This window comes from Hemitrygon akajei, chromosome 3 (genome assembly GCF_048418815.1).
Source record: "Hemitrygon akajei chromosome 3, sHemAka1.3, whole genome shotgun sequence".
Classification (NCBI taxonomy): Eukaryota; Metazoa; Chordata; class Chondrichthyes; order Myliobatiformes; family Dasyatidae; genus Hemitrygon; species Hemitrygon akajei.
Genome location: NC_133126.1, coordinates 95,919,988 through 95,933,848, shown reverse-complemented (window position 1 = coordinate 95,933,848; position 13,861 = coordinate 95,919,988). Strand labels below are relative to the sequence as shown.

The 13,861-nt window shown below is 41.4% G+C and overlaps 1 protein-coding gene across 1 annotated transcript in view; it reads left to right on the top strand.

Annotated features, from left to right (window-relative positions):
* Positions 1-12,797, top strand: part of LOC140725227 (1-phosphatidylinositol 4,5-bisphosphate phosphodiesterase beta-2-like) — a 158,431-nt gene extending 145,634 nt beyond the window's left edge. The window contains exon 32 of the mRNA XM_073040394.1: positions 11,739-12,797. Coding sequence (XP_072896495.1) covers positions 11,739-11,990 — 252 coding nt within the window. The 3' untranslated portion in view covers positions 11,991-12,797. The remainder of the gene's footprint in view (positions 1-11,738) is intronic.
* The last annotated feature ends 1,064 nt before the right edge of the window (positions 12,798-13,861 follow it).

Here is a 13,861-nt window from a genome sequence, read left to right as displayed (position 1 = left end):
TCATTGAGCTGCATTTCCAGTTCCCTAACACAGTCCCTAAGGAGCTGCAGCTTGCTGAACCTGGCACAAATGTGGCTGTCCAGGAGGCTGGGAGTCTCCTGGACCTCCCACATCTGACACCGAGCACAGAGCACCGAGCACCGGCCTCATACACATACTCCCTGTCTGTATTCTACATTGGCAACCTACCTTGCCGAAGCCCTGTTGAGCCAAAGCCTTCCTACTCTGTCTCCCTCTACTCCTCTGATGCCCACTCTCAATTCATTATGATTTATATATTTATATTAATGCTGTGTGGGAGGGTGCTGGACTCTCGGGATCTAGATGTGGGAGGGAATGTTGTGAGGAGGATATAACATTGAAAACAATTATAAAGGAGTATATTTGTGAGTGTCAACAACCAGAGTTAGTAAAGAAATAAAAAAAACAAAAGGGCCCATTATAGTTAAACAGTCAACTGTGCACAGGCTGGAGCTCAAAACTTCCAAAAGCCCTATTGGCCGATCCTCGGCAGACCTCCGCACCTGGGCTCCATCGAATCGTGTTTTCCCACCAGATCGAATCTTACGACCGGTTCTCTCCAGCATCTCCCGTCGAACAAAGACCCACCACCAGTTGTCTCTCACAAAACCAGTCCCCTAGCCTGTTCTAGAACCTTCTCCCCATTCCACTCTCCTAATTGGACGGCCCACTTTCCTAACCATTCCTTATCTCCAACAGTAACTCAAACACGGCTTCTACAGAAAGACCATTCCATGAAGTACCCTGCAATATCAGCAGTAAAACCTTTACCAAGGCCTTACATAAGCCTGGTGGTATGGTGGTGTGTGCATTCAGGTTTTTGTACATCCTGCTTGATGGAATGGGGAGAAGAGAGAATATCTGGATTGGGTGGGGTCTTTGATTATGTTGGCTGCTTCACTGAGGCAGAGAGAAGCATAGACAGAGTCCATAGAGGGGAAGCTAATTCCAGTGATGTGTTGAGAGATATCCAGAACTCTCTGCAGTTTCTTACGGTCACATGTAGAGCAAGTCATACCAGGTTGCCATTCTAAGTCAGAATTCTTTCTATGGTGCATTGATAAAAGTTGGTAAGGGTCGATGGGAATATGCAAAATTTCTTTAGCCTCCTGGGGTACTATAAATTAGTGAGCTTTCTTGGCCGTGACATCAACATGGTTGGACCACGACAGAGTATTGGAGATGTTCACACTGAGGAACTTGTAGCTCTCAACCTCAACACCATTAATGTAGACAGCATGTTGTGCACCGACCCCCTTTCTGAACTCAACGTCATTGCTGACATTGAGGGAAAGGTTGTTGTCATGAAACCATGCCACTAAGTTCTCTATCTCTTTCTTGTACTCTGACTCACATTATTTAATGAGCGACTCACTGCACTGGTATCATCTGCAAACTTGTAGATAGTTAGAACACAGTCATAGAATCAGGTTTAATATCACTGGCATATGTCATAAAATTTGTTAACTTAGCAGCAGTGATAGGGAGAAAAAGAAACTGAATTAAAGCACGTGTGTGTGTGTGTGTATATATACACACATATAAATATATCTGTCAAATTAAATAAGTAGTGAAAAAAAAGGAAATAAAAGAGAGGTGAGATAGTGTTCATGGGTTCAATGTCCATTTAGAAATCATATAGCAGAGGGGAAGAAGCTGTTTCTGAATCATTGAGTGTGTGCCTTCAGGCTTCTGTATCTCCTCCCTGTTTGTAGCAATGAGAAGAGGGCATGTCTTGGGTGGTTGGGGCTCTTAAAGAAGGATGCTGCCTTTTTGAGGCACAGCTCCTTGAAGGTAGCCTGGATAACACAGAGTTAGCTAATTTTACAACTCTCTGCAGCTTACTTTCATCCTCTGCAGCAACCCCTCCACCCCAGTGATGCAGCCACTTACAATGCTCTCCACAGAGTGTACAGGGAGTAGAGTTGGGGGTTGAGGATGCAGCCTTGTGGAGCACCAGTGATTAGAAAAATCATGGCAGAGGTATTGCTGTCTGTCCTTACTGATTGCGGTCTGTTGGTCAGAAAGTCGAGTCCATAAAATCATAAATTATAGGAACAGAAGTAGGCCATTTGGCCCATCAAGTCTGCTTTGCATTTCATCATGGCTGATCCAATTTTCCTCTCAGCCCAATTTCCTGCCTTCCCCTGTATCCCTTCAAGCCCTGACTAATCAAGAATCTATCAACCTCTGCCCTAAAGACTTGGCCTCCACAGCTGCCTGTGGCAATGAATTCCACAGATCCAGTTGCAGAGGAAGGTGCTATCTTCCAGGATCCAGGATTTAGTGATGAATTTGCTTGGAATAGTAGTATTGAAAGCAGACTCTAGTCAATAAACAATAGCCTGATGTAGGTGTCTTCACTGTTCCAAGTGCTCCAGAGATGAGTGTAAGGCTGGGGAGATGGTGTCTGCCATAGACCTGTTTGGATACAGAAGTACTAGGTGAAACGTGGATTTAACATGGCAAAGTGAAAGGTTATGTGCATCAGTAAGAGGAATCTTAAGAGGAAGTTAGATATGGCCCTTGTGGCTAAAGAGATCAGGGGGTATGGAGAGAAAGCAGGTACAGGGTTCTGAGTTGGATGATCAGCCATGATCATACTGAATGGCAGTGCCGAATGGTCTACTCCTGCACCTATTTTCTATGTTTCTATGAAAGGCAGACTAATAACTAAATGGAGAAATATTGCAAGTGAATGAAGTTTAGAGGGATCTACATGTTCTTGTATGTGAATTACAAAAGAAAAAAATAGTAAGCAACTGAAGTAAGTAGTTAGGAAAGCAAGTGGCCTGTTGAACTTTATTGCAGGAAGCTTGAAGTTTAGAAATAGGTGGGTATTGTTGTGATTGTACAGGATACTGCTGAAGCTACACTGAGACTACTGTGCACAGTTTTAAGCCCATTATTTAAAAGAAAATATACCAGCATTGAAAGCAGTTCCCAAAAAAGTTTCATTTGGCTAGTTCCTGGGATGAGAAGGTTGTCTCAACACAAGGAGCTTAAGAAATTACTCTATACTCCTTGGCGTTTAGAAGTATAAAGGGTTTTCCTATAAAACATGTTTGAGATTTTTATGGAATATGACAGGGTAAGTATTAAGATGTTTCCATCAGTGGAAGCAACTCAAACAAGGGAACACATTTACAAGATTGGGGCAGTCATTTAAAACTGAGGTGCTCTGAGCACTTAATCTCTAATTATTTACCCTGCAGAGTTGTGGAGTCAAGATGATTAGGTATATTTAAAGAGCGAGGAATGATCAACCATTATCATGGTGGAGTAGGATTGAGGGCTGAGTGGCTTTCTCCTGTTCTCTTCTAATCTAAAAAATGAATAAAGAAAGGTGAAACAGAATACAGGAAAAGCAAGCAAGAAATGTAAAAACTGATATTTTTTAAAACAAGAATTTAAAAAAATAAAATGAGCATTGGTTTGACAAAAATGAATATTTAATAATGGAAAATAAGGAAAAAGCAGATGAAGCAACAGATTTTTGCCTTAGTCTTCCTTTTTGAGAGTTCAAGAATACTACAGAGATACTGTAAGTATAAATTTGGAATTGGGCTCAAATTATTGGGAGCAGCGGGCTAACACGTCTCATGTTCCTGATGGACTTCATTCCTGGATTGTTAAGATAAGTGACCATTGAGACATATAATGCTTTGGTTTTAATGTCCTTAAGCTCCTTAGATTTGAAGACAGTTCCATTACAACCTCCTTTATTCAAAAGGGGAACAAACCTACAGACCAATTAGCTTAATGAGGGAACATGTTAGAAGCTATTATTATGGAACAGGTCATAATGAAAAACTCATAGTAATCAAGAAGGGTTAACATGGTTTTGGGAAAGGAAATTAGGTTTGACCAGCTTAGTGGAGTTATTTGAGTAAGTAATGAATAAACAGGAACTACACTGATTTTCAGAAGACATTTGGTTATTGCAGAAAACAGAAGCTATGGTATTGGCAAAGACAGAGGATTAGCGGGCTAGAAAACAGAAAACAGGCTTAAATTTCTTGTCTTCCAGTTGGCAAGATTAGCAAGTAGTGCGCCATAGGGAAAGATACAGGGTCCTCAATATTTTATAATTTATGTAACTGATTTGGATGAAGGTGGATGCCAAGATATAAATTCTGAGACAGCTGATGACACAAAGATAGATAGGAAACTAATTTCTGAAGAGGATATAAAGTGACCACAAAGAGATAAATGAGGTTAAATGAGGGGGCAAGATATCTGGCCAATGGAGTACAATGTGGAAAATGTGAAATTATTAATTTTAGCAGGAAAAGTTCTTCTCCTCGGGCCCTTAGCTCCCAGCGAAGCATAGGTCATTGATGTTCTCCCGTCTCCATCGTCCAAAGTCGATGGTATGGTTAGAATTAATCAATGTTTCTGTCATCTATTGTGTCCACTGTACAGGGGACTAGCCTAAACAACTTTACCAGAGCCCTGTTGGCTAGCCTTACCCATTTCCACCTCTCACAATGGGGACATAGGGTTGGACTTTGAGAGGCAGCGGGAGAAATTTTTAACAAATAATAATATTTTAATGGTGCGATTAGAGCTCAGAAATATAAAGGAATGTGAGTGTCTTAGAGCATAATTTGCATAAGATTTATTTGCAAGTACCACAAATAATTAGGAAAGCTATCAATATTGTAGGAGGATTGAACACAGAATTAGGAAGGCTGCACTTCAGAGCCATTTGGTATTGGTGAGACCACATCTGGATATTGCGTACAGAACTGGTTTTTATTTAAGGGAAGTTTTTAACATGTTGGAAGTAGTTCAAAGAAAGCAGACATACCTGCAAATCAGTGAGTTGTCTCATGAGAAAAGTTTGGACAGGTTAGACTTGTGTCAGTTACTTTAAGAGAAGGATGAGAAGATCATCCTATTGAGAGAGGCTAAACAGGTGGGTCACTAGTCTTTGTTAAAAACAGAGGTTCCCAACCTTTTTTAATGCTATGGACTCTTACCATTAACCAGGAATGAGGGATGGTCTCGTTGAAATATTTAAGATCCCAAGGGACCATGGCAGGATAAATGTCAAGATATTTTCACTAGTGAGTACCAGTTACTTAAAACTGACATACATACTGAGACACCACTTTTTGAAGCCTTCTCACCATTGAGGACATTTTCAGAAGGCAGCAGTCATTATGAAGGACCCTCACCATCTGGGACATGCCCTCTTCTTATTACTACCATCAAGAAGAGATACAGGAGCCTGAAGATCAACACTGAATATTTTAGGAACAATTTTTTCCCCTCTGCCATCAGATTTCTGAATGGCCCATAAACCCATGAATACTATCTCACTACTCCTCTTTTGCACTGCTTACTGCATGTTTATTGTAACTTATTGTGTGCTGCCACCATAAAATAACTAATTTCATGACTTGTGTCAGTGGCAATAATTCTGTAGTGTCTTCTTGCAGAGTGTAATAAATCTCTGTCACTCATTACTCAAAAGAGTTGTGGAGGCTGACTCCCTGGAAGTGTTTAAAATGGAGGGCGATCGGGAGGTTGAGAGCCTATGGGGATCTTGCACAGAGGAGTTGAAGCCTAGGGCAGATCAGCCATTTTCACGAATGGTGGGGAAGTCTTCATTAGCCTTCTCCTGCTCTATATTATGTTGTTCTTGAATGAAGGGAAACTTGATTGAGACTTGTAAGATACTGAAGGGTCTTGATGGAAGTGGAGAAAATGTTGCACTTTCTTTAATGTGAAAATGAGATGATATTTTTCTGAGTGTTGGGTCTTTGGAGGAAGAAGGATCTTTGAAAATTGTTAAGCCAAAGATTGTTGATAAGTAAGGATGTGAAATGTTACTATTGGATTGGCAGGAATGTAGAATTAAGTTTACAATCAGATCAGTGATTGAAAACTGGAACAGACTCAACGGGCTGAGTGGTCTGTACTTGTCCTAATCCACCTGTTCATATTACTGCATAATGCTTCCATATCTATCTACATCATAATCCAAGTGGTGGGTTTCACAACAGCCTAATATCCAGTGGAAAATATTTCAGATTACTAAGTTTTAATGGTTCTGAGTGAGAAAGTTGAGGGCTCAAGCTAAACAGAAGAGTACAGCACAACACAGGACCTTTGGCCCACAATGTTGTGCCAACCTTATAACCTATTCTAGAATCAATCTAACTCTTCCCTCCCCCATAGCCTTCCAGTTTTCTTTTATCCATGTACTGCATGTACCTAAGATTTTTAAATGTCACTGTTATTGCCTCTGCTATTGCCCTGGCAGCACATTCCATGGACCTGCCATTCTCTTTGTGAATAAAGAAACCTAACTCCGACATTCCCCCCCCCCCCCCCCCCCCGCCATTCTTTCCTCTAATCACCTTAAAATGATGCTTCCTTGTATTAGTAATTTCCACCCCAGGAAGTCACCGGCTGTCCACTCTCATCGTCTTATGCAACTTTATCAAGTCACCTCTTATCCTCCAGAAAGAAAAGCCCCAGCTCACTCAACCTATTCTCATGAGACAAGCCCTCTAATCCAGGTAAATTTTCTCTGCACCCTCTCTAAAGCTTCCACATCCTTCCTATAATTAGGGGACCAGAACTAAACACAATATCCTGTGTGGTCTAACTAGAGTTTTATACAGCTGTAACATTGCCTGATGGCTCTCAAACTCAGTCCCCGACTAATGAAGGCCAATACACCATACAGCTTCTTAACTACCCTATCAATTTGCGTGGCAACTTTGAGGGATTCATGTACGTTGACCCAAAGATCCCTCTGTTCCACCAAACTGCTAAGAATCCTACCATTAAAGCTGTATTCTGCCTTCAGGTTTGACATTTCAAAGTGAATCACTTCACTTTTCCAGATTGAACTCCATCTGCCATTTCTCATCCCAGCTCTGCATCCTGCTAATGTCCTGTTGTAACCCATGGCAACCTTCTACACTATCTATGCCACTACCAACCTTTGTGTCATCCGCAAACTTTCTAACCCACCCTTCCACTTCCTCATGTAAGTCATTTATAAAAAAACACAAAGAGCAGGGTTCCCAGGACAGATCCCTGCAGATCACCACTGGCCACCAATCTCCAGGCACAATATGCTCCATCTACCTCCACTCTCGTCTTCAGTGAACAAGCCAATTCTGAATCCATGCAACCAAGTCTCCCTGGATCGCATGCCTCTGGATTTTCTGAATGAACCTATCACAGGCAGCTTACCAAAAATCTATATACACCACATACACTATAGCTTCATCAATTTGTTTTGTTACCTCCTCAAAGAATTTAATCAGGCTTGTGAGGCATGACCTGCTCCTTAAAAGCTATGTTAACAGTCCCTAATCAGTCTCTGCTTCTGAAAATGCTCATAAACCCTGTCTCTAGGAATACTCTCCAATAGTTTGCCCACCACAGACAAAAGACTCACTGGTCTATAATTCCCAGGGCTATCCCGACAAACTTACTTGAATAAAGAAATAACATTTGGCACCCTCCAATCTTCTGGTACTATTCTTGTGACTAATAACAACACAAAGATCATCACCAGAGGTACAGCAAACTCTCTTCACTTCCAGAAGTAACCTGGGGTATGTCCCACCCAACCCCGGGGACTATGTTCCAGCACATCCTTTCATAAATTTGACAGGCTCTAGCATATCAGCCTGTTTTATACTGTCCTCATATTTATCAAGATCCCTCTCACAGGTGAATTCTGAAGCAAAATATTCATTAAGGGCCTCCCCTATCTTCTGACTCCTGGCAAGTTTCATCTTTTATCCCTGATCATAGAAACATAGAAATCTACAGCACACAACCTTCAGATCACAATGTTGTGCTGACCATGTAACCTATTCTAGAAGCTGTCCAGAATTTCCCGACTGCATAGCCCTCTATTTTTCTAAGCTCCATGTACCTATCTAAGAGTCTCTTAAAAGCTTCTATTGTATCCGACTCTACCACCTTCGCTGGCAGTGCATTCCACACACACACCACTCTGTGAAAAACTTAACCCTGACACCCCCCTTGTACCTACTTCCAAGCACCTTAAAACAGAGCTCTCTCATGTTAGTCATTTCAACCCTAGGAAAAAGTCTCTGACTACCCACATGATCAATGTCTCTCATCATCTTATACACCTCTATCAGGTCACCCCTCATCCTCCATCACTCCAAGTTGAAAAGGCCAAGTTCACTCAACCTACTCTCATAAGGCATGCTCCCCAATCCAGGCAACATCCTTGTAAATCTCCTCTGCACTCTCTCTATAGTATCCACATCCTTCCTGTAGTGAGGTGACCAGAACTGAGCACAGTACTCCAAGTGAGGTCTGAGGTTTCATAAAGCTCTTGAACTCACGAGCTGATATATACCAACACACAATGCACCTTCTTAACAACACTGTCAACTTGCGCAGCAGCTTTGAGTGTACTGTGGATACGAACCCCAAGATCTCTCAGATTCTCCACACTGCCAAGAATCTTACCATTAATATTATATTCTGTCTTCAAATATGACCTACTGAAATGAACTACTTCTATTTGGAATGAACTCCATCTGCCATTTCTCAGCCCCGTTCTGCATCCTATCAATGTCCTGCTGTAACCTCTGACAATCTCCTCCCTCACTTTCCACAGTAGCCTGGGGCATATCTCATCTAGTCCCAGTGACTTATCTAACAATACCTTGCAAAAGCTTCAGCATATCCTCTTTCTTAATGGCTATACACTCAAGTGTACCAGTCCATTGTAAGTCATCCCCACAATCGCCTAGGTCCTTTTCACTGGTGAACACTGAAGCAAAGTATTCATTAAGTACCTCCGCTACCTCCTCTGGTCCCATACACACCTTTCCACTGTCACACTTGATTGGTCATATTCTCTCTCGTCTTATCCTCTGGTTCTTCACATGCTTGTAGAATACCTTGGGGTTTTCCTTAAATCTGCTCGCCAAGGCCTTCTCATGATCCCTTGTAGCTCTCTAATTTCATTCATGAGCTCCATCCTGGCACCCTTCTAATTTTCTAGAGCTCTAACAGTATCTAGTTTCTTGAACTTTTCATAAGCTTTTCTTTTCTTCTTAACTAGATTTTTTTACATCCTTTGTACACCATGGTTCTTTTACTCTACCATCCTTTCCCTGCCTCAATGGAACATACATATGCAGAATGCCACGCAAATATTCCCTGAACATTTGCCACATTTCAGCCGTGCATTTCCCTGAGAACATCTGATCCCAATTTATGTTCCCAAGTTCCTGCCTAATAGCATCATATTTCCCCCTGCTCCAATTAAATATTTCCCCAAATTGTCTGCTCCTATCCTTCTCCAGGATTATGCTAAAGGAGACTGAGTTGTGATCACTATCTCCAAAATGCTCTCCCACCAAGAGATCTGACACCTGACCAGGTTCATTTCCCAATACCAGATCAAGTATAGCCTCTCCTCTAGTTGGCTTATCTACATATTGCATCTTCCTGAACATGCCTAACAAACTCCACCCCATCTAAATCCCTTGCTCTAAGGTGATGCCAGTCAATATTTGGGAAATTAAAATCTCCCATCACAACAACCCTATTACTATTGCACCTTTCCAGAATTTGCCTCCTTATCTGCTCCTCAATGTCTCTGTTACTATTGCGGATCTATAAAATAACACCCAATAGTGTTATTGCCCCCTTCCTGTTTCTGATTTCCACCCACAATGACTCAGTAGACAATCCCTCCATGACTTCCTCCTTTTCTGCAGCTGTGACACTACCCCTGATTAGCAATGCCAGTCCCCCATCTCTTTTGCCTCCCTCCCTGTCCTTTTTTAAACTTCTAAATCCCAGCACACTCAGTAGCCATTCCTGCCCCTAAGACATCCAAGTCTCTGTATGGCCACAACATCATAGTTCAATGTATTGATCCATGCTCTAAGCTCATTCGTCTTGCTTTTGATACTCCTTGCATTAAAATAGAACATTTCAAGCCATCTGGCTAGTGCTTCTTTGCTCTATTATCTGCCCATCCATCCTCATAAACTCCCTACAAGCTGCCACTACTTGTGCGCCAACTGCCTCATCCTTTGCCTTTTCACATTGGTTCCCACTCCCCTGCAAATCTAGATCAGTCCTATCCTCATTCTATACATCTTTTTCTTCACATACATGTACAATACCTCGGCGTTTTTCTTAATCCTGCTCATCAAGACCTCCTCATTACTCTTCTACTTCTATCTCTCCTAAACTCATTCTTAAGCTCTTTGCTGGCTACCTTGTAACTCTCTAGAACATGTCTGATCCTTGCTTCCTAAACCCTAAGTAACCTACATCTCAAACAAGAGAAAATCTGCAGATGCTGGAAATCCAGGCGGCACACACAAAACGCTGGAGGAACTCAAGAAGTCAAGCAGCATCTATGGAAAAGAGTAAAGTAAATGTCTCGGCTGAGACCCTTCATCAGGACTGCTAGCATTGGAGTCAGCAGGTTCTGTGGTCTGTAGACGGGGAATTTTCTGATCCTTGCAGGAGGTGAGAAAGTCAAAGAACTGGCAATTGGAAGTGTGGATCCGGCAAAAGGATAAAGTAATGGACAGGTTCACTGCAGGCGTTGGAAAGACAATTTCAGAGCTGCGGAAGCACCAACTGCCTTGCTTGGTTCATAATATGGATATCGGTGGGTAAGGGGGGCATAAGTCATGGTTTAAGGGGTATATGATATTTAGGTTACAATCATGAAGAGCACATGTGACAATAAAACTAATAAGTAGCAAGCATGTATTAATGTGGGCAACAAAGGAACTTGGTAAAGGTAATTTTGTCAGCCTGACCAGCTAAACAAGCTCTCCTTTAATTACCATTGACCTAGGCAGGATGGTGGGATTTAAGTTGTTCTTTGCCTGTACCATGAATGTTTCAAATGAGGAATTACTTTCTTGATATTCAGCTCCATTAAGAAAGAGGAATTATAGTACAATAATTTTAATATTTAAAAAGGGACTAAAATGTTTGCAAAAATCCAATTAGAAAAGTCACTCTCATGGTAGCCTGTGCAGACACTTGAAAGTGTCGGACTGAAAGCTTGAGACTCCTGTTTTGAGATTTCTAAAATCTCTTTTCTCCCAAGGATACATTTTAATTTCAGAATAGTTCATAGTCAATGAAATACTTTTGCAATGTACCCACCCCATGGTGTTTTGACTGATGACTTTTCTAGGTACTGCAATCTTTCCTGGAGACTTTGGTCAAAAGATCACGTGGACTATGCCAACAATGTGATATCTTCTCTTCTTTAAGTAAGACTATGGGATCTAATGCATCCATGAGGGGGCAGGCAAGGGCTTAATTTCACATGCCATCTGAAAGATAACACCTCTACTAATAGAGCATTCCCCCTATAAAAAGCAGTGGCTGTTCTCAGGGCAGCACTGCCCAATATGAGATGACTATTGAGTACAGAAGATGAGGAGTTAAACATAAAGTATGTTATAGATAAGACAGAAAGCCTATTTCCTCTGGTAGCTCAGCCACTCAGAGCAACACACAAAACACTGGAGGAACTCAGCAGGTCAGGCAGCATCTATGGAGAGGAATCAACAGTCAACAGTTCATGCCGAGACCTTTCATTTTAAGCGTAATTAATGTTTCACCCAATCTGTAATCAACATAAGCTGATATACAGAAAACCCCATTTCAGCATCCCATTTAACTGTTTGCCTCTTGTTGTTTTCTAAATTTAGTACCATCAGGAGGTTCAGAACGAGTGTGAAGCAAAATTGAAGGCCTTGCCTCAGGAGATATCGGAACTGATCTTGAATACCAAGTTCACCCAAGAGCTGGAGAAGTTGCATTGTGAAGGTGCAGTGTGCAGTCCAACAGAAACAAGAACATGCGAATTGTCACCCATACAGCCTGACGAGGTGACAGAGGACCCAGTTCCTGGGCTAACTCAACAGTCTAAGGATGGCCTTCAGGATGTCACTTTGTTATAACTTAATACTGAGCTATCAATGATATCTGGTCAGATATGATTCATGTATGCAGTGTTAGCGCTAGATTGCCTAATAGGGAGATCAGCTGACCAGCTGTTTTCAGTCTGCTTTACTGGTGCAATGTTGCACCTGCTCATCGATCTTGTATTTTAGTTTAAGGAGGTTGCATACCCAGTTTGTTGGGGAATATATATTCCAGTAGAGATTGATACAGCTTAATGCAGGGTTTGAAAACAGTGTGACCTAATTCTATCCAATTCATAACATTTCTTTTCGATATTTACTTAACTTTTCACCATTTGGTTAACAGCTTTGTATCCTGGTGAACTAAGCTTTTCTTTTACCCTTTAGTGCTAGAGATCTTACAGTAATGTCACAAATTAGTAAAGACATAGCTTTATTGCATTATTGATGTTACAAAACATATTTAACAAATAAATAAATTAGAATATTAGGGCAAAAATGTCTGCTATGTCAAATGATGGACTGAATAGGAAAAGGCATAAAAAGGATAATAGGAGGGTGTTCTTTTGGAGAGAAGGCAAAGGGTGAAGGAAAAATGGTTCTTTTGTATTCTAAAATTCTGAGATTCATTTTGAATGCTGGTGTCACAGGTACTTCGGGTTTTTTAAATCAGCTTTTTAATCTTACAAATTAAACCACTTACTGAACGTGTTTTCATTTTTCATGTCTAGATCAAAGAGAAGGTTTTCAAACAAAGTAGGTAAAAGATTATGTATTGACCACCACAGGCAGTGTCCACTGATTATACGAGGATAGGACTGTGATGTTTGACTGAATCCTACCTGTAGATGCTTCTGACAATAAATGTTATTACTCAAGTGTGTGTGAAAATTTTAAATTCATTGAACATTGTAGCCTCAGCTGGGCCTATTTAATGTGAACTCAGACTTTTAGCCATTAAGCTCACTAAGCTGAGGTTTGGGGTGTAGCACCAACTGATTTACTTGGTTCATAATAAGGACATTGATGGGTAAGGGGGGCAGGAGTTGTGGTTTAAAAGGTGTATGATATTCAGGTTACAATCATGAAGAGCACATGTGACAATAACATGAGTAAGTAGCAAGCATGTATTAACATGGGCAATGATGAACTTGGTAAAGGTAATTTTGTCAGCCTGACCAGCTAAAGAAGCTCTCCTCTAATTACCATTGACCTAGCAGGATGGTGGGATTTAAGTTGTTCTTTACCAGAGCTGTGAATCAGCAAAACATTTCAGGTGGTGACTAGTGGGGTGCCACAGGGCTCGGTATTGGGACCACAGCTGTTTACCATTTATGTTAACGATTTGGATGAAGGCATAGAAAATAACATCAGCAAATTTGCTGATGATACTAAGCTGGGTGGCAGTGTGACATGTGGTGAGGATGTTAGGAGAATTCAGGGTGACTTGGATAGGCTGGGTGTGTGGGCAGATACTTGGCAGATGGCGTTTAATGTGAATAAGTGTGAAGTTATCCACTTTGGGAGTAAGAACAGGAAGGCAGATTATTATCTGAACGGTGTAGAGTTGGGTAAGGGAGAAATACAAAGAGATCTCGGAGTCCTTGTTCATCAGTCACTGAAGGTGAATGAGCAAGTGCAGCAGGCAGTGAAGAAGGCTAATGGAATGTTGGCCTTTATTACAAAGGGAATTGAGTACAAGAGCAAGGAGATCCTCTTGCATTTGTACAGAGCCCTGGTGAGACCACACCTGGAGTATTGTGTACAGTTTTGGTCTCCAGGGTTAAGGAAGGACATCCTGGCTGTAGAGGAAGTGCAGCGTAGATTCACGAGGTTAATTCCTGGGATGTCTGGACTGTTTTATGCAGAGAGGTTAGAGAGACTGGGCTTGTACACGCTGGAATTAA